This window comes from Erinaceus europaeus, chromosome 17 (assembly GCF_950295315.1).
Source record: "Erinaceus europaeus chromosome 17, mEriEur2.1, whole genome shotgun sequence".
NCBI lineage: Eukaryota > Metazoa > Chordata > Mammalia > Eulipotyphla > Erinaceidae > Erinaceus > Erinaceus europaeus.
This window is the reverse complement of record NC_080178.1, coordinates 1,019,031-1,038,638: the sequence shown is the minus strand read 5'-3', so window position 1 is coordinate 1,038,638 and position 19,608 is coordinate 1,019,031. Positions and strand designations below refer to the sequence as shown.

General features: G+C 62.9%; 1 protein-coding gene across 5 annotated transcripts in view; it reads left to right on the top strand.

The window, feature by feature from the left end:
• The window catches only part of KCNQ1 (potassium voltage-gated channel subfamily Q member 1), a 220,545-nt gene extending 203,876 nt beyond the window's left edge, over positions 1-16,669 (top strand). For all 5 annotated transcript variants that reach the window (XM_060177273.1, XM_060177270.1, XM_060177269.1 and 2 more), the window contains one exon: positions 16,046-16,669. In XM_060177273.1, the coding sequence (XP_060033256.1) occupies positions 16,046-16,249 (204 nt within the window). In that variant the 3' untranslated portion in view covers positions 16,250-16,669. The remainder of the gene's footprint in view (positions 1-16,045) is intronic.
• Positions 16,670-19,608: the final 2,939 nt, after the last annotated feature.

Below are 19,608 nucleotides of genomic sequence, written 5' to 3'. Positions count from 1 at the left end.
TTCAACTACATTAGACAGGACCCGCGACGGCACTTTCTGAGGCCCCAGCCAGTTTCTGGGGCTACCTTGAGGCCCCATCGCACCCCAGTGAGGCCCCAGGCCTGTGCAGACTCTGTGCCCCCAGAACACAGCCGCCCCCCACCCCCAGGCAGGGCGGTGTGCTGGGCGGAGCCGAGGAGCTATCGTGGGTGACCTGGGAGCCCCTCCTTCCCTGTGGATGGGCCGGTGGCCCCCAGCCAGGGCCGCCTTTCTCACACGAGGTCCCTCCCTGGCCGCTGTGGCTGAGCGGGAAGCCTCCAGTCCCGGGTGCTGGGGTGGAGGAACCCAGCTGAGTCCAGGGTTGCAGAGACACCGCCTCCCCCACTTGCTCCCAACTGGGCCGGGGCTGCAGTACACAGAGCCCACACCAGCTGCCTTGCTCCATCCTGGCAAAAGACCGGCACCCAGACCCTCGGCTCAGCACTCCAGAGGTCACGTGCTCACCCACCTCCCAGGATGCGGGGGCCCAGCCTATCCTGTCCCTGGGGTGGGAAAAGCCTGGCACCCCCCCAGGGCCCGCCACAGGGTCACTGGGGCCCCACCCCCACCAAAAGCAACAAGCCTTTGTCAGTTGGAAAGGCTGAGGCGTCTGGGCTGAGGACTGGGGAGCACCGGACAGAACTCTGGAAGACAAGACGCTGTTGTCCCTCCTCCCACACCAGATCCCCACCCCGTGCATAGCGGAGGGGTTACACGCACCCCTGGGTGCCCCCCACCTCCGGTTGCTGCTGCCCCAGCTGCCATGCCCCAATCCCTGACCAGCTGTCAGACCCCAGGGTCCATGACACCAGCTGCCCAGTACCCCCAGCCTAGGCCGGTGGCCGCAGCCCTCCCCCAACTGGGCACCTCCACTCTCAGCTGCCAGTGCAGCCCCCATGAGACCCTCCTGACAGGTGTCCCCACAACTGCTGGGGTGACAGCAGGCTCTCTGTCCTTCCTCTGCCCCCCACTGGCTGAATGGGGTGGACACTCACCACCAGGGCCTCAGCACAGTTGTCCAGCCCGGAGGCCCCCTGGTCCCAAGGGGCCGGTCAGTCCCCTGAAAAGACTGATGTTCCCCAGAAAGATCCTGTCCCACCAGGCTTGGGGGTGCCAAGCACCCCCTCTTGCTCCTTCACTTCAGACACACATCCACCCTTGGAGCTGTAAAGATGGCAGAGCGAGAGTCCTGGGCCCACACTGATCAGGGCGTTACCCCAGCCCTGGGTACCCCAAGACTGCCGGCACACAGCTCTTGCCAGCCCAGCTGTCCATCTTCCTGTGTGGGATGGTGCCACAGGGAGGAGGCTTCATACCCCAAAGCACAGAGGTTGGGGTCACCTTGGACCAGCAGGCTCAGGACACAGTTCCTGGTGGCTGCATCTCTTGGGGCTCCCAGCAAGGCACCCCAAGGCCTTCTGTAGCCAGAGCCCAGGTGTTTCCTAACCCCTAAAAGGCCCGGGGCGCCTCTGAATCTCAGTTTATATCCCTAGGAACCCAGAACCCAGGTACCTCCAAATCCTTGGAACCCCCAGCCCCCAGCCACCTCAACTCACTAGGAAGGAGAGGCTGGGAGTTCAGACATCAGCACTTGGAACCCCCACTGCCCACAGTCTGAGCCTCTCTCCAGCCCTTCCATCCCAGGGCCATCACCCAGGGATGCGGGACGGACCTGCCTGTCTGTGTCGCAATAAGCATCCCATCAGCCCCTGCGGGGCCTCTGAGCGCCTGGCCCTGAGCTGGGGTGAAGGGTATAAATAAAGCAGAGTGACCCAGGGAGCACCCCCCCCCCCGGGCCTGGCCGCTGGGAACGTGAGGCGGGCAGGTATATAGCAACTCCCACCAACCAGCTCACAGATGGGAACAGAAGTCCAGGGGGAATAAAAGAAAGGAAAAACATAAGCCAGCGTTCCAAGTGCCACATCATAGGAGCTGAGTCTTCATTTCCGGAGTCAGACCGTCCCTACACTCTAGGACCTTAACCCTCAGGTAGACCTTCACTCTCCTCTGTTCCACACCTGAAGGTCTGGGCATCTGCGCTTGGAACTGGATCTGGCTTGATTCTGGTTGGGTGATGTCCTGTCTGTGTGTAGGAATGCTGTGCAGAGTCAGTGTTGCCTGCTGTTTAAAAATGCTGAAATCATGAAAGAAAACTGGACCTGGAGGCTTGCAGAGGTCAGCAGGTAGCTGCCCTTTCATCCCCACGATGGAATTCTGTGCACAAGGATTTGCTACTGTGAGTGTCAGTTACAAAGTTCCTCGAAAATTGGAGGTTTTGACTGTATGGGCAAGAAAGTATCTATTATGTTCCCTTTACAACACCCAGGTCAACCCACATCTTCATTCACCACTTCTTCCACTCTGACTTTGTCATTTTACTTGCTTAGAGTTTATCTATTTTATTGGGTCTTTAACCAGCCAGCATTTGTTTTTATTGGTCAATTCTATTTTCATCAGAATGTTTCTTGTTTGAGCTTTATTTATTCATCACTCATAGGAAAAAGAGGGGGAAAAATAGAGCATCGCTCTGGCCCATGCAGCACTGGCTTGCGACTTGGGACTTGGTGCTGTGGATCCAGTACTGTGGCCATCATGTCACTTCTAGGCTGTGACATTCTTTTAACTTAGGAATTCCCATCTTTTTCCTTCTTCATATTTGTTTTTGATGTTCTTTTCTGGCATCTTGAGTTGAAAACTTAGCACGTTTTTGCTTTGGTTTTTTTTTTTTTCAATCTCACTCATGACTACTGCGACAAACATGCCTCTAGACACATGCTTGGAAGCGCCTAGGGTCATGTGCTCTTTGTGAACCTGCCGATAAGAAGCTTAGTCTCCACTTTTCTTCTCCTTTAGCACAGAAATCTCTAGAGCTGTTTTTCTTAACTTCTAGGTTGACTCATTTTGTGGTTCTCTGCCTTTTCCTCTTCTTCTGCTCCTGCTCCTCCTTCTCCTTCTCCTTCTATTGACTTAATAATGATCAATAAGATTGTGGGATGAGACATACAGTTCCCACCACCAGAGCTCCCTGTCCCCTCCCCTCCATTGGAAGCTTCTTTATTCTTTATCCCTCTGGGAGCAGGGACCCAAATTTTTTATGGGGAGCAGAAGGTGGGAGTTCTGGCTTCTGTCATGGCTTCTCCGCTGGACGCTGGCAGGTGGATCCACGCCACCAGGCTGTGTCTGTCTGTCCCTAGTGGGGCAGGGCTCTGGGGAGGGGGGGTTCCAGGACACCTTGGTGGGGTCATCTGCCCAGGGAAGTCAGGATGGCATCTTCTTCTCCTCCTCCTTCTCCTTCTTCTACTTGTACTTCCTTTTCTTCATCTTCTTCATCATCATCATCATCGTCATCATCATCTCTTCCTCCTCTTTTCTTCTTTCTTCTTCTGAGTTTCCCATTTTATTTCAAGGTAAAAAAAAAAATCTTTTTAAAATTCACTTTTCCCTTGGGCCCACTATGGTCATTTTGTGGCATTTCTGCATAAGTTTGGGGCAGCAGAGACTTTTCTGTCCATTGAGCTGAACGAGTCAGTTGCGTCTAACTGTTCTCTGTCCTTATTTTGTTGTTTTTCCACTGTGGTGTGTCAGCTGCTATGAAGGGGCCTGGTGGTGAGTTGACTGCATGCTGGCTTTGTCTCTGCTCTGTTCTCAGGGCTCAGACGGGGTGGGAGGCCTGAGGCAGTCCAGGGTAGGGCACCCGGGTTGCTGAGGGGACTCTGGAAAGAAGGCAGATGGGGACCGGCCTGTGTCAGAACCACACTGACCCTTCTTCACGGCCCCCACAGGGTCCCTGAGTCCTGGCTGCAGCTCTAGGCCACAGTGGCGTCAAGGCTTTGGGGGCAGGGGGCCACCACCACCCCCAGCATTGTCCTCCTGGGAGTCCCCACGGATGCCCAAAGCTGCCACCTCTTGCTCAGTTCAAATCTCTTGCCGGTGGCATCCTCCTCTTAATCATCCGACTGTATGAGAGATGCCCCCTGAAGACCCCTTTACCTCTCGCTGTTCCTGCCCACCAGCCCCTCTGAGCCTCAAGATCACGTGGCAACAGCCCTAGGGTCATCCCAAGCCTAGCCCAGCACCCATGGGTGCCTGTCCTTCTGTGGCAGAGGGGGCCACGTGGAGGCCTCTAGGATGTCAGGGGTCGCCCAGCATCGGTCCAGGGGCCTGTGACAAGGCCAGAGGGGGCACTGTGTTGCTGGCCTGCCCAGGAGGTGGAAGCATTTGCCCCAGCGCCTCCAGGGGGACCACAGCTCGGCGTCACCTTGACTGGCCCAGCGGGGTCCCCTGTACTCCAGAGAGCAGATGTGACCCCAGGGAGCCAGGGGCAGCTGCTTCGACAGCAGCTGGGTGTGGGTACGGGTGCAGGCATGGGTGTGGGTGCAGGCACGGGCTGGCACACAGGAGCGGGAGAGCAGCAGGAAGGAGAGGGCAGGGCTTGCGGGGAGGCAGCCTGGGGTCAGCAAACCCCTCCCTGGCTGCAGGGAAGCTCACCAGACGACAGGCTAGAGAGAAGCTCCAGGCGGGAGGAGCCGGCTGACTGTGGGGTTGAGAGAAAGGGGGCCAAGCGTGGACCAGGGAGCCGGGATGCTGGACAAGGCTGAATGAACAGGACACAGTGGGGTGGCCAGGGTGAGGGGAGGTGGGAGGGGAAGCTGGCAGTTGCAGGTCACACTGAGACTCAGGGGTGTGCGGTCCTTATTAAAGCAGGGCGGAATGCGGTGACAGAGGGCCAGGAAGCTCCTGGAAATGCGGGATATGCATGGAATTAAAAAATGAGACGACAGTTGAAGATTGGAGCAAGTCTCCCGGAACGTGGGCTAGAGACAGAGATGGGAAATCAGAGCGGCCAGGAAGTGAGGGGCCAACCCGCAGAGCTCCGGCGTCCAGCCACTGGCCTTCAGAAAGGAGGTGAGGGGCCAGGGACATGCGGAGTGGAATGGAAGGGGGAGAGAAGGACGATGAGAAGCCAGAGCCCTAGGAGCAGGACCTGGGCCCTGTGTCCTTCCAGAACTCCCTAGAACCTTCTTCAAGTACCAACAGGCTCTGAGACCTTGGGTCTCTGAGCGTTCCCTCGAGTCTGAAGGAAAATCAACATATATATATATACACACACACACACATATATATATGTATGTATTCCCTTTTGTTGTCCTTGGTTTTTTCTATTGTTGTAGTTATTATTGTTGTTGTTATTGATAGACAGGACAGAGAGAAACGGAGAGAGGAGGGGAAGACAGAGAGGGGGAGAGAACAGACACCTACAGACCTGCTTCACCGCCTGTGAAGCGACTCCCCTGCAGGTGGGGAGCCGGTGGCTTGAACCGGGATCCTTACGCCGGTCCCTGCGCTTTGCGCCATGTGCGCTTAACCCGCTGCACCACCGCCCGACTCCCGGAAAATCAACTTCTATACCCAGCCAACATGCCTGCTGAGAGGAGGGTCACCATGAAGGCATCTAAGATGCCCGCAGTCCATAACATGACCTTCCCACTCCCTTCCCTCAGTGTCGCCAGGAATGTTCTCCAGCATGGGAGCCGGGGCTGGCTGCTGCCGGGGTGCAAGCAGGGGCTCAGTGAGCACGCCTGGTGCAGCACCCCAGGGCCCTGAGAGGACCTGAGCCTCAGGCATGGGTGCTCCTATGGGCTCAGCCGGGAAGCTGCGGGCAAAAGCCGCAGGCTGAGCTGAGGGGCAGGTACCCCCAGTGGTGGTGCAGCACGGCCGTCACCCTGGAACTTAGCACCAGCACAGCCTTGGACACTCTCACTCCCCGCGTTTACCTGCTGACTGTGCAGTGACTCGGAACACACGCTCACATGCAGGCTCTGGCCTGTGCACACGCACTCACTCACGCGCACACACACACCATGTACATACTCACGCGTTCCTGTACACACTCACACACGCACACACACTCAGACCTGCAAGGAGCCAGCTGACAGCCCTCCCCAGTCACACAGACCCAGGTCAGAGGCAGCCGGGCAGGGACAGCCTGTGCCCTCAGCTGGTTCCTGAGGGCAAGGACTAGAGCAGGCAGGAGGCTCGGTTGTCCCAACACAGTGGCGGCCACCCCTAGAGCTGTGACCCCCCCAAAGTGGCACAGGAGGACCTCAGCTGCCCTGTGGACTGGCCGCAGGCACAGAGACGGGAAGCCCGAGGGAGACCCTCCAGCCTGCACACTGCGGAGCACAGCAGGGCTTCCCTCCTGGGAGACGGGCGCTCCCCGTGGGAGAGATCCCAGGCGTCCGTCGCAGGGGGTGCGGGGGGGGGGGGCGTGTAGCAGAGCACCCCTGGCCAGTGTCCCTCCGACAGGCTGCCAGGGGCGCCGCCCTCATGCCTGAGGCTAAACCATCGTGCTTCCTTCTTTGGGTTAGATGTCTCCTCAGCAAATATTTTCTGAATGTCTGCTATGTACTATGCGCTGGGAACTGCGAGGGAAATATGCAGACCTGTCGGGGGCCTTTAGACAGGGTCCGACAGAAAGCAGGTCTTGGGCTCTCCGGGCAGTTAGTCATTCACACCTGCAGCATGAATGAGTCTCCCTGCCCGCAGGTCCGAGCGGGAGCAGGAGGCCTCACGCGAGCGGAGCTAGTCGGAGCTGAGAGGGGGCAGGGCAGCCCCTTCCTGCCACGCTTCCAGCTTCCCGGCGTCCACGGCCCCCGGCTGTCCGGCCCCGGCCCCTCTCCCCAGGCCTCGCCCTCCCCACCACCCTGGAAGCGATTTTGCTGTCTGTGGACAGCGCGGTTACGAGTCACAAATCTCTAGCAGGCAGTCTGTTACCTAACCGGCCGGCTCATGCCAATGTCTTGAGTAATTATTGGGGGGCGGGGGGCCGTCCAGCCCGCAACAGCACCTCTCCGAGGGAATGCTATTGTTTCCCATGTCAGCTGCATTTTAAGGCCACATTTCACATCAGCTGTGACCGGGAGGAAGCAGGGCCGGTCCTCTAAAAATGAAGAAATGGGGGAGGTGGTGGAGGGCGGTTAACCCTTCAATCCCCGGCACTCCCGGTCCCCCACTCCCGGGTGCCCAGCAGCGGGCAGGCGGGTAAGCTGGGACCAGTTGTCCCCCCACTGTCACGCTCCACTCCCAGGCCTCCTGGCTCAGCCAAGGATGGTCCCCATCTTGCTCTGGGCTTGGGAAGACAGGGCAGCTGCCCCCGGGACCCAGAGTGGGGTGCAGAGAACCAGGGAGCCCCCCAGTTGGTTCTGATTCCCGCCGCCACCCACCTTCCCCTGGTTCTGCGAGTCACGGCCTGGGAGAGGGCGCTGGGGCACAGAGTTAGAGGGGTCAGCTCAGGGGCAGACGGTGGGCAGGGCGTCCACTCATCAGGCATCTCCAAGGTGTGGCCAGATGAAGCGTCAGAAACTGGACGGGCGTCAGGAGGGAAGGGAGGATGGCCTGGGCCTCTCTCAGCCCCTCCTGAGGCCTCGTGGTGCTTCCAGCAAGAGCAGGGCTGCTCCAGGCTGTGGAGGCACCAGAAGTGGGGGGGGGTGCTGGGGAAGGGGGGTCCCCGCCAGTAATAAGCACCCCCCAAGGAGGAGGACAGAAGACAGCATAGAGTGGCTGCGAGGACATGAGTTACTGTAACCCCAGAGAGCAGGCCAACAGATCCCTTTACAACTTGGGGTTATAGAAGGCAACTGGGGGGCCAGGTGGTGGCGCCCCCGGTAAATCACACACATTACAGTGCACAAGGACTCAGGTTCAAACCCCCAGTCCCCACCTGTAGGGAGAAGCTTCACAAATGGTGAAGCAGGGCTGCAGATGTCCCTCTGTCTCTCTCTGTCTCCCCCCCAGTTGTCTCTGTCTCTATACAATAACAGATAAATAAAAAGATAAAAAGAAAAACATTTTGAAAGCAACCAGACAGGCTTGTCTAAATTCCTGGGACTCGGTGAAAATGTCAGTGAAGACATTAACATGGCGGGAGATGTGGCAAGGCTTAAAAGTGGTCAGAGAGACAAGAGACGGCAAACAGTGGCAGAAGGCCCGTGGACAGTGGCCCAGGCTGCAGGGTGAGGGCGTGGAGTTCGTTGGAGGCAGAGCCACAGAGAATGAGCTGGCCCAGCCCGGGAGTCCAAACAGGGCACCGCTGCCCAGGTATCCTCCCAGCTGGAGCTGAGGCTGCAGACGGGATGTCACTGGAGGTCACCCAGGTGTCCCCGGGCCCCCAAAGCAGGCCTGGCACCCACCCCCAGTCAAAGACAGGAGAGTCCGTCCTAAAGAAGTTGAACTTGGGGTACACTGTCGCCATAGCAACAAGGGGGTTCTGTGAGTGCTTTTGTGATGCCAGGTAAGGCTTTGGCCCCTCGTCCTTCTCCCAGCCTCGCTCTGGGGGGAGTGGGGGGATGGGGCAGGTGTCACCCACCCAACCTCGGGGCCCAGGTTTCAGAACAGAAGGGACAAAGGAGACAAGTCAAGATGGCGTCAGCTCTCCTACTGCGGGCAGAAACGCCTCCAACATCTAAGAGGGAAAATGATTCCCACTGGAGACATCCAGACCCGGATTTCATGGCCCCCAGACCTGCCGTCAACAACCCACCTAGCACACACCCCTCCTCAGCCGTCCGAGCAAAATGAGAAGGAACCTCAGAGCCAAGGTTCCGGGAGACTTTTCACCAAACCCCACGGAAGGGCGATTCCCACCTGGTTCTGCAGAGGCCGAGAAGAACACAGGAAGGGACTTGGGACCAATGAACTGTCTGCAGCCAAGAGCAGGGTGGGCCACAGCCTTCTCTCGCTGTGACAGGCCAAGACAGAACCAGTGGCCGGCGCCCTAAAGAAGGGGGCAAAACCCGAAGGCAATTCTGAACTCCAAGAAAGACTACGGCCAGCGGCCACGCGGCCTAGACATGATTCCAGGATGTTCACGGAAAACACAGAGGACTGCCAGCTGACCGGAGGACTGCAGTGCTCAGAGGGGCGTGGGGTGGGCAGCGGCTGTGGAAGCAGCCGTGATCTCGGCTTCTGTCAGGCAGACGTGAGGCGGTGCCAGGCGGGAAGGCCACGGGTAGCGGCCGGAGTGCGTGGCGTACACGTGTCCGGTGAAACCAGCGGCCGGCCCTGGGCTGGGATGTGGGACGGAGGCCGGGAGGCAGTGGGGCACCCAGGTGGCCGGGCTCGTCACTGGGGAGCAGGTGCGGAGTGGAGGGAGGGGGAATGGCGCATGGCGGGGGCGGGCGGGGCGCGCCCAGTTACGTGCACATAGTACTAAGTGCAAGGACCCGCGCAGGGATCCGGGTTCTACCCCACCCCCCACCCCGGTCCCCACCTGCAGGGGGGAAGCTTCACGAGTGGTAAAGCAGGTCTGCAGGGGTCTCTCCATCTCTCTCCCTCTCTGTCTCCCCTCCTCTCTCAATTTTTCTGTCCGATCCAGTAAAAAGGGAAAAATGGCCACCGGGAGCGGTGGATTTGTAGTGCTGGCACCGAGCCCAGAGATAACCCTGGAGGCCAAAAGGAGAGAGAGAGAGAGAGAGAGAGAGAGAGAGAAAGTGGGTGTCTCCACGGCCGTGAGGAGGAGGAAGACACTGACATGGAGGAACAGGGTCAGCAGCCACCAGGGGGCATGACGGGAGGGCGGCTGTGCCTGGGGCTCGGGGTTCGGGAGAATGGGCTGGCCCTACCTGTGTGGGAGGGCACTGGGCAGCTGGGCTGTGTGGAAGGGTAGTGGGGGCCCAGGGGGGCTCAGAGCACCCCAAGATGGAGCAACAGAGGAGCTCAGCTCCAACAAGCAGGCCTCCTGGAGCAGCGGCCCAGTGAGCCCAGGGCACAGCGCCAGTCTCAGAACCAGGAGCCCGCCGAGCGTGCAGGCCATGACTAGTCTGGTCCTCAAGGGTCTGTGCCCCCACTCCGGTGCTCTCCTGTCCAAGTCAAGCAGGAAGGCTGGGCAGGCGGACCCTCACCAGAACCAAGGTCAGGCCAGGTGTGCCCCTGACCCCTATGGCCTCCGTGCCAGGGGAAATGGCACAGAGCCCCAGGGGATGGGGCCGCAGGAGGCCTCCATGTCCAGCTTGCTCCTTCCTGGGGGGGGGGGGGCACCACCTTGCACCCTGCTCTTGGCGCACAGTGGGTGGGACGTGGAAGGCAGAGGCGTCGAGCAACTCCCCTGAGGCACATGCCACCACCAGGAGCAGGAGTCCTTGAGGTCACAGACCCCCGCCCTCCCATGGAAACTAAAAAGTCAATCTGGTCAGGGGCCTGTCAGAGCAGGAGGGTAAGCACCATGGTCACAGCCTCATGTCATGACACCCAGTGTCACAGCCCCCAGTGTCACTGTCACAGCGCCCCAGTGTCACAACCCCACCAGTGTCACAGCCCCCCCAGGGTCACAGCCCCCAGTGTCACAGTCCCACCACAGTCACAGCCCCCAGTGTCACAGCCCCAGTTTCACAGCCCCCCACTGTCACAGCCCCCCCAGGGTCACAGCCCCCAGTGTCACAGCCTCCCCACAGTCACAGCCCACAGTGTCAGAGCCACCCAGTATCACAGCCCACAGTGTCACAGCCCCCCCAGTGTCACAGCCCACAGTGTCACAGCCACCAGTGTCACAGCCCCCCAGTGTCACAGCCCCCAGTGTCACAGCACCCCAGCGTCACAGCCACCCAGTGTCACAGCCCCCAGTGTCACAGTCCCCAGTGTCACAGCCCCCCCAGTGTCACAGCCCCCAGTGTCACAGCTCCCAGTCTCACAGGCCCCAGTCTCACAGCCCCCAGTGTCACAGCCACCCCAGTGTCACAGCCCCCACAGTCACAGCCCCCAGTGTCACAGCCCCCAGTGTCACAGCCCCCAGTGTTGCAGCCCTCAGTGTCACAGCCCCCCAGTGTCACAGCCCACCAGTGTCACAGCCCCCAGTGTCACAGCCACCCCAGTGTCACAGCGCCCCAGTGTCACAGCCCCCAGTGTCACAGCCACCCAGTATCACAACCCCAGTGTCACAGCCCCGCCAGTATCACAGCCACCCCAGTGTCACAGCCCCCAGTGTCACATCCCCAGTGTCACAGCCCCCAGTGTCACACCCCCCCAGTGTCACAGCCCCCCCAGTGTCACAGCCCCCCAGTGTCACAGCCCCCAGTGTCACAGCCCCCAGTGTCACAGCCCCCAGTGTCACAGCCCCCAGTGTCACAGCCCTCAGTGTCACAGCCCCCCAGTGTCACAGCCCCCAGAGTCACAGCCACCCCAGTGTCACAGTCCCCCAGTGTCACAGCCCCCCCCAGTGTCACAGCCCCCCAGTATCACAGCCCCCAGTGTCACAGCCCCCACTGTCACAGCCCTCAGTGTCACAGCCCCCCAGTGTCACAACCCCCAGTGTCACAACACCCAGTGTCACAGCCCCCACTGTCACAGCCCCCAGTGTCACAGCCCCCAGTGTCACAGCCCCCACTGTCACAGCCCCCAGTGTCACAGCCCCCACTGTCACAGCCCCCACTGTCACAGCCCCCCAGTGTCACAGCCCCCCAGTGTCACAGCCCCCACTGTCACAGCCCCCCATGGTCCCGCCAAAGCCCCCATTCCCTGAGGCAGACACAGCTGGGAGAGGTGGCCCAGTGGGCGGCGCGGTGGGGTGGTGGATCAGGAGAGGGGGATGGGGGTGCCAGAGTGGGGGCCTTGCCAAGTCTGCAGATGTTGCTGGATGCTGAGGCCTGGCCTGCAGCCCCACCACTTCCTGCCCGCCCACCCTGCTCTCCACCCCTCACCCCTTCCCCCTCAGCCAGGGCTGAAAGCCCTGCCACACCTGCTCTGCAGGTGGGGGGCTGTGTGTGCTGTGGGTCACGGAGGGGGAGGCTTGCAGCCAGTCTCAGGGCCACCCTGTCTCCAGCGCTGCCTGCCCACCGTCCCCATGTCCCCATGTCTCCATGTCCCCACGGGCCTTGAGGATCACCTCCCCCTCCCCAAAGTACAAGAAGGACCCCGCCTGGGTGGGGGGCTCGGCCTCCTGGGGAGACTTGTAGCTCCAGGCCTGCCCAGCCCCCAGCCCGGGGCATCCTCCAAAAGTTGGATGCAGGGCGTCCCATCCTGCGCAAGGAGCAGGAAACGGGGGTGGATGCGGCCCCAGCCTGGGTGCAGGCCGGGGGGCCCAGGGGGCCGGGGCCGGGGCCTTGAGCCGGGGGGCTGGCTAGGTCGACTGCAGCTGCGGCCCAGCCCTGTGCAGGCTGAGTCACGGGCTATCCCCGGACGGGAAGGCAGGGGTCCCAGCACCTGGGGAGGCCAGGATGGCCGGCCTGGACCCCAGCTCTTCCGGGCCCTAGACCTCCTCCACCCCCAGCACCAGGCCCGGCCAGCTCAGCTCACGTGCACACACACGCACTCACAGCATCACACATGTCACACGTGAGCTCTGCAGCAGCCCTGCCTGGGCCCCCAGCTCTGGCCTCCCCTGGGGGTGCAGGGGTCCTCAGGCACCAGGACAGGCTATGCAGGGCAGAAGCGGAGGTGGCGGGGCCTGACCCCCCACCCTTGACCTGGTGGGGCCTTCCGGGTTGCATCAGGCAGGGAGGGGTTCGAGACAAGGCGAGGGCCGGGAGCTCCTTGGAGAGCAGGGTGCCCGTGAGGCCAGGCGACCGGGGGTCCAGAGGCGGCCCTGGTATAGCCCCCCTCGAGCTGAGGGCCAGACTCCGGTGCACACAGGGGTCCCCACAGCAGGGCGGGACCCTGGGGCACAGAGTCTGAAGTGTCCTGTTTGCAGGCCAGCTGGGGGTCTGGGAAACCAAGGGCCAGGGGAGGAGCGCCCAGGACCTGGTTTTGAGTGAGCATGCTGTTCCCAGGGGCCACGCCGCGGGAGGGGGGACACCAGGCCCCAGGGGGCTTCCCGGAAATGTCTGTCTTTTCAGGGAGAACGTTTTCCACTGACCTGGGAGACGCGTGGCTTACTGGGCATCACGTGGGGCTTGGGCGGCATGGGGACAGGTGGGGGCTCTCCCCACCTTCTGGAGAGACCCCAGGGGTGTCCAGACGGAGGACAACCTACCAGACTCTCACAGTGTCTGAGAACTGGGCAGGTCTGGACTGAGAGGGGACCGTGGGGTGGCAGGCAGAGGCTACAGCACTGAGTGCCCAGGGCGTCCAGGCCGGCAGGCAGGGGCAGGGCACAGGACAGCAGGGGGAGGGGCAAGTGGGCCCCCAGCCCGGGCGTGGGGTGCCAGGGTGGCCAGGCCAGAAGCATAGATAGGGGACAGCCTGGCCCACCTGCCCCGGGACCAAGGGTCACAGTCCTGCCGGTGGGAACTTCCCAGGAACCCCCAACCCCACCTGCCTCAGGACTCCAGCTCCTTGGAGGCCATGGAAGGAAGAGGGGAGAATCCAAAGCAGGTGGGCCTCCAGCAACACATGCAGGCCCAGCCCCCAGCCCAGCAATCCAGCCCAGCCCCTCAATGCCAGACCTGCCCCCAGCCCCAGTGCTCAGCACCCAGTCCAGGCATCAATGCCAAGCCCAGACCCTAACCGCCAGCTCAGCCCCTAGACCCTCAGCCCCCAGCCCACAGCCCCTCAGCCCACAGCTCTACCCTCAACACCCAGCATGGACCCTACTCTCCAGCCCGGCCCCCAGCCCTCAGCCTCCAGCCCAGTCCCTCAACCTCAGGCCCAGACCCCAGCCCAACCCCTAACCTCCCAGGCTCCAGCCCAGCCCCCAGCACAGCCCCCAGCCCAGAACCCAGCCCAGCCCTCAGCCCAGCCCCTCTCAGCCCCCAGCACAGCCCCAGCACAGCCCCCAGCCCCTCTCAGCCCCCAGCCCAGCCCCAAAACAGCCCTTTCAGCCCCCAGCCCCTCTCAGCCCCAGCCCAGCCCCTCTCAGCCCCAGCCCAGCCCCTCTCAGCCCCAGCCCAGCCCCCAGCACAGCCCCAGCACAGCCCCCAGCCCCTCTCAGCCCCCAGCCCCTCTCAGCCCCAGCCCCTCTCAGCCCCCAGCCCCTCTCAGCCCCCAGCCCCAGCAGGCATTAGCTCCTTGGCTAGGCTCTGGCCAACATGGGCAGGACGACTGCATCCCCCTTTGTGCCCACTGTCAGGACACCCCAGAACTGCTGCCCGCAAGCAACCCCAGCCAGGTGACCATGGACAGCTTCCTCAGGCCACTGGAGGAGGGGCAGCCAAGGCCCCTCGAGCCCTCCAGCCGGGACCTATGCCCCCTCCCCTCCAGCTCCATCCATGTGCAAAGCGGTTTCCATGGGGTGGCTGGGGCTGGGGAAGGGGTGGCCAAGTGTCCAGGAGGAGTGGCTGGCCCTGCCCCCCATGACCAGGGGCTCTCGTCCATGGGGGAGGGGCAGAAACAAAGGCCCTGAAGGGGTCCAAGAGATCTGAGGGGAGGAGGGGCTGCTGGGGGCAGGAGGCTCACAGGAAGACAGTCTGAGCAGAAGTGGGGGTGCCTGACCATGTGGGAAGCTGGGAGCTGACAGCAGAGGCATCGCCCAGCAGCCCACGGCCCTCACAGGGGTTCAGAGCCCAGAGGAGCAGAGGGAAGGCCCGAGGCTGCCTCTGAGGCCCCCACCCTGCTGGGCCTGACACAGAGCCCCGCGCCCAGCTCCCCACCCTGAGGGCAGGGCCTGAGCGGGACAGACAGTGGCAGCTCCATCCGCCAGGCCAGAGGCACGGCCAGCACCCCCACCCTGCACAAGCCTAGGGTGTCAGGGCCAAGCCGAGAGACAGTGCGGCAGTAACTCACAAGACTGGCAAGCAGGTCCTGGCTAGAGAGAGGAGGGAAGGAGGGAAAGAGAGAGAAAGGGTGGGCTGGGTGGAGGTGCCCCTGGTTGAGCGCACCTGTCAGTGCACAAGGACCTGGGTTCGAGTCCCCCGTCCTTTTCCCTGCAGGGGGAAGCTTTGTGAGTGGTGAAGCAAGGCTGCAGGTGTCTCTGTCTTTCTCCCTCCCTATCTCCCCTTTTCCTCTCAATTTCTGGCTGTCTCTATCCAATAAATAAAGATAATAAAAAAATAGACAAAGGGAAGAGGGAGGAAGGAAGGAAGGAAGGAAGGGAAGGAGGGAGGGAGGGAGGGAGGGAGGCAGCCCCACCTAGCTAGGGAAGCTGAGGCCCAGAGAGCCATGCTCAGCGCCGCTCCGGCCTACAGCCAGCCCCCCTCCCAGACCAGGGGATCTTCACTCTCCTTTGGGGGCCATGGAGGGGCTTTGCACAGGCCACAGCTCCAGGGGACATGCCACATGGGCCACATCTCCAGGGCCCCCACCAGCCCCCTCCTTGGCAGCACGTCTCCAGGAAGCCACGTGTCCAGGGGTCACAGGCGGGGAGTGGACAGGGAAGGGAGGACCCCAAAGACATGCCCTGCGGCTGGCGGGGCGGGGGTCCGCCAGCCGGAGCAAGAGGGCTGACGCAGGCACCGTGCCCTCACCCCCTAGAATCCAGAGGCTGCAGAGAGGACAGGAGAGGCCACAGTGTCCCCGCTGTGCCTGCAGCCACACCACTGGGCACACCAGGCCCCGATGTTGGTCACTGGGGCCGGTGGAGACACAGCAGGGACACTGCAGCCCCTCGTGGCTGTGGGGCTGGAGCCCCCAGAGTCGCCCCCTCCCGCAGGCATCCCAGGGTGAGGGGCTGAGGGTACCACCCTACCTACCGGCAGTGAGAGAGGTGGGGCCCTGACACTGGGCCGGAGGGGTAGTCCCGCCCGTCCTCAGGCCGAGCCCGCCAAGTCCCTGCTGGCTCTGGCTTTCTTGCAGCCCCAGGTTCCCGTAGAGCGGGGCCTGATACTGCGTCCTAGGAGAGGGGGCCTCGGTGCCAAGCCTGGACATGCCCTGGCCTCAGCCCTGCGCCCCTGCCCCTTCACCCCAGCATCCTGTCTCCCACAGGCAGCCCCTGGCATAGTCTGGGGCCCCGCTGTACCTCAGACTTGAGACCCTGACCCAAGCAGTGGGAGCAGATGGTCCCGGTTTCTGGCTGATTGGGAGAGTAGGCCGGGAGCCCCTGGTGAGGACAGACCACCAACCCTGTTGGGAGACCCCAGCCCATGACCCCAGGGATCAGGGCCCAGGAGTCCCCTTCAGCCATGGGCCCACATGGGAGCCCCCTGACCTCTGTGCTCCCCCACAGATGGCCCAGCTGGACCAGAGGCTCCAACTCATTACGGACCTGCTGCACCAGCTACTGACCCTGAGCCACTCCGGGCCCCCCGCTGACGGCCCCCTGGGAGCAGGGCCCCCCGCGCTTGGCCCCGAGCATTTCCTGCCCAGCAACGCCCTGCCCACCTACGAGCAGCTGACCGTACCCCGCAGGGCCCCCGACGAGGGCTCCTGAGCCGGACGCTACAGCCAACGGGGGCCGGTGGTGGGGGTCAGGGCCGCACCCCTGCAAGAACAGCCCGCTGGGCTCTGGGCGCCCAGGACTCAGGGACCAGGGGACAGGCCGCCACACTGCAGGGACGGGGCCAGGGCTATGTCCAGCGGCCACACCCACTTCTGTGCCACGGCCGGGTGGCTGCTGGCCTGTCCACCCCCGTGCACCTGGGAGTGGGTTGCTGCCCCCCTGTTGGACTGATGGGGAGGAGGGTGCTGTCCCTGCCTGTCCATGCAGCAGGGCAGATGTGGGTGCCCCCTCGCCCACCTTGGGGCAGCGGACAGTGGGAAGGGCCAGTCTGCATGATCGGGAGGCTGGCCGGTGGGTTCATGTGTGATCTGACTGCTTTTCTGAATAAACATGGAGGGAGTCACAGGGTGACTTCAGCCTGCTGTCACCTCACTGGGCGCGGGGGGGGGGGGGGGGTATGCACAGCCTGGTCCCCCCCAGTCATCGTCCCCACCTGCCCTCAGCATCTCCCCCAGAGGGGACCCCAGCTCATGCTCAGCCACCCTGAACCTGAACCACGTGAGCTAAGCCAGAGCCCCCCCCAGCCTCTGCTCCTGCACCCCTCCCCCAACCCTGGTGTAAGGAGGCAGCCCCCTGAGGCCCAGTGACCCCTCCAGAGCTGGGCTGAGCAGAGGGGATGAGCAGCAGAATTGGGGACCCTGCCCTCTGCACCCACGCCCCCAGGCCAGCACCGCCTACACCCATGGGTGCTCAGGGCCCCCAGGGCCCCTGAGTGACCCTGAGCAAGGAAGCAGGTGAGCCTGCAGACCCCTGATAGGGACCCTTTCACAGCTGTCAGGCACTGATGGGGGCAGAGGGAGCTTCCGGGGCCCAGGAGGAGGGGGGTCAGGGCAGTTGTGCCCCCAGGACCACCTCCTTCTGGCTGGGACCCCGGAGACCTGCCTCAAGGAGGGGACCTTGCATCCTCCAGAGCCAGATACCAGGTGGCTTCCCCTTGGGGCTGCCCAGCCTCTGCACGGCCACTGTCTCAGCCCCTCATCAGTCCCTCCCCAGGGCTCGGGGCAGCCCCTGGGGACAGCCCCCTCTCCAGATGCCGCTCCTGGGCTCACTGGCCAGACATGCAGGCTCCCTGCTGCCAGTCTGCAGGCCCATTGCCAGGCCGTGGGGCCAGGAGACTTGGAGGATGAGGGGTCGAGGCCAGGCCCACCTCTCCCCATCCTGGGCCCTGGGGGTTGGGGGGAGGGTGTGACAATCACTGGAAAGGCAGCACCTGCCTCCTTGTGGGGTCAAAATCTGCAGAGACCCCAGGAAGCAGCCGGAGGGAGGTAGGGGTCCCTGTGCTGTGTCACCTCCCCGTCACCCACCTGGCACCCAGACCCAGGCCAAGAGGGTCCCCCGGTGCCCGCCCCGGCTTTCGTGGGAAGAGCATTGTGGGGCTCTGGGGTGTGAGACACAGTGCACCTGAAATAAAGGCCAATTATGGACGGAGCTAATTGGAGCTGCGCCCGCGGGCCGCGCGGGGGACAGATGGCACCCGCATTCCTTCACTCTGGCCCCATAACCGACTTGGACAGCACCAGGCCATCTGGTGTGTGACAGCCGTGTGTGTGCGTGTGCGCCCCGACAATGGCCCAAGGACCTCTCCGGCCGTCGCCCTGGCAACGCAGCCCCGGGCCAGCCCTCCTCCACCCCCAGCGCCCTTTTGGGGGCCCTTTGTGGGGCCGGCAGGCACAACCAGGTTCCCCGGTGCTGGTGTGTGGACCCCGGCTTTCTGTCCACGCCGGCTCCCTTAGTGGCATCCCGGGGTCCAGTGGGTGCCAGAACTGGCACAGCCGGGGCCAAGTGCATCCCCTGCCCCACACTCCATTGGGGACATCCTCTGGGAGGGGCAGCAGGCGTGACTGGGGTCCCTCTCTGAGACTGTGACACCCTCCAGTGTGGTCCCCTCAGGGACGGGGGGGTGGGGGGGGGAGGCGAGGCGGGGCTACCGCACACAATAGGTACTTTATAAAGACACCTGCCCTCCGGGAGGCCACTGGGCTCTGAGCTCTTCCCCATGACACCCCTGTGGGTCCAGTGACCCCAGGCCTGATCCCCCTCCTTGGTTAACCCCTCCCCCCACCCCCAGCCAAGCTGCTCTGTGATCAAGCCCTCTGTGGCCGGCCCCCCACCCCCCTCACCTGCACCCCTTGGCCTGCTGCTGGGGGGCCTCCTCAGTGCACCCGCCTCCCAGAACCCCTGCTTCAGACTGGGCCCCCCCTCTGTCCTCCCCCTGCTGTCTCTACCTCACCATCCAGGCCTGAAGGTCACAGAGACAAAACCACAGGCCAGGCCGTCAAGATCAACACCCCGGGGAGCCCCCATGCGTGACCTCTGACCCCACTGCCCACTGTGGCTGGACCACCTGCCCCCCCCCCCGGGCTCACCTCTCACTACCCCCGCAAGGGGCTTCTGCACAGACTGGGTCTGGCCCCACCCCCAAAGGTCACAGGGCCCCCACCCCACCCCACCCCTAGATCCCAGACACTGGCTGTGTGGCAGGGGAGGGAGCCACTCGGAACCCCAAACCGTCTTCTCCACAGGCCGCCTGCCTCTCCCCTCACTCCCCCAGGAGGAATCTGGCTGTGTGGGGCCCCCCCGCGCCCACCGTCCTGCTGCCCCCACCTCCCAATGAGGCAGCCGTGGAGGAAGAGTGGACCCACCCACTGGCCCTCCTTCTGCCCTCCGCCCCCACCCAGAACCTGGCTCCCAGTTCTGGCCCAGGGGCTCCCAGGGGGCAGGTCTGTCCAGCCCACACTGGCCGGGCCCCAAGCCGAGAGCCACACAACCCCAGCTAGAGAGGGCGCCTGTCCCATCAGCCCTGTCCAGCCAGCTGTGCCCCGTTCCAGCCTCCCCATGGCCCCTCTAGCCAGCCGCACCTTCCTGCATCATGTAAGCAGAAGCCCAGTGCTATGGGGTGGGGGGAAACACAGCCCCTCATCCCCGGCCCCACCCCCTCAAGCAAGAAGGGAAACTGAGACCAGGACTAGCCCTCACAGCTCCTGCCTGTGACTCAGTTTTGGACAAGGTTCTGAGTCGAAAGGGACTTCAGGACCAGGAAGCCAGAGGGAAGGTAGGTGGACAGGCTAGAACAGAGGGCTGCCCGCTCCCACAGACACAGGGGCTGGAGAGGCCAGATCTAGACAGGAAAAAAAAATATGGGGAGTCGGGCGGTAGCACAGCAGGTTAAGAGCAGGTGGAGCAAAGCACAAGGACCAGCAGAAGGATCCCGGTTCGAGCCCCCGGCTCCCCACCTGCAGGGGAGTCGCTTCACAAGCGGTGAAGCAGATCTGCAGGTGTCTCTCTTTCTC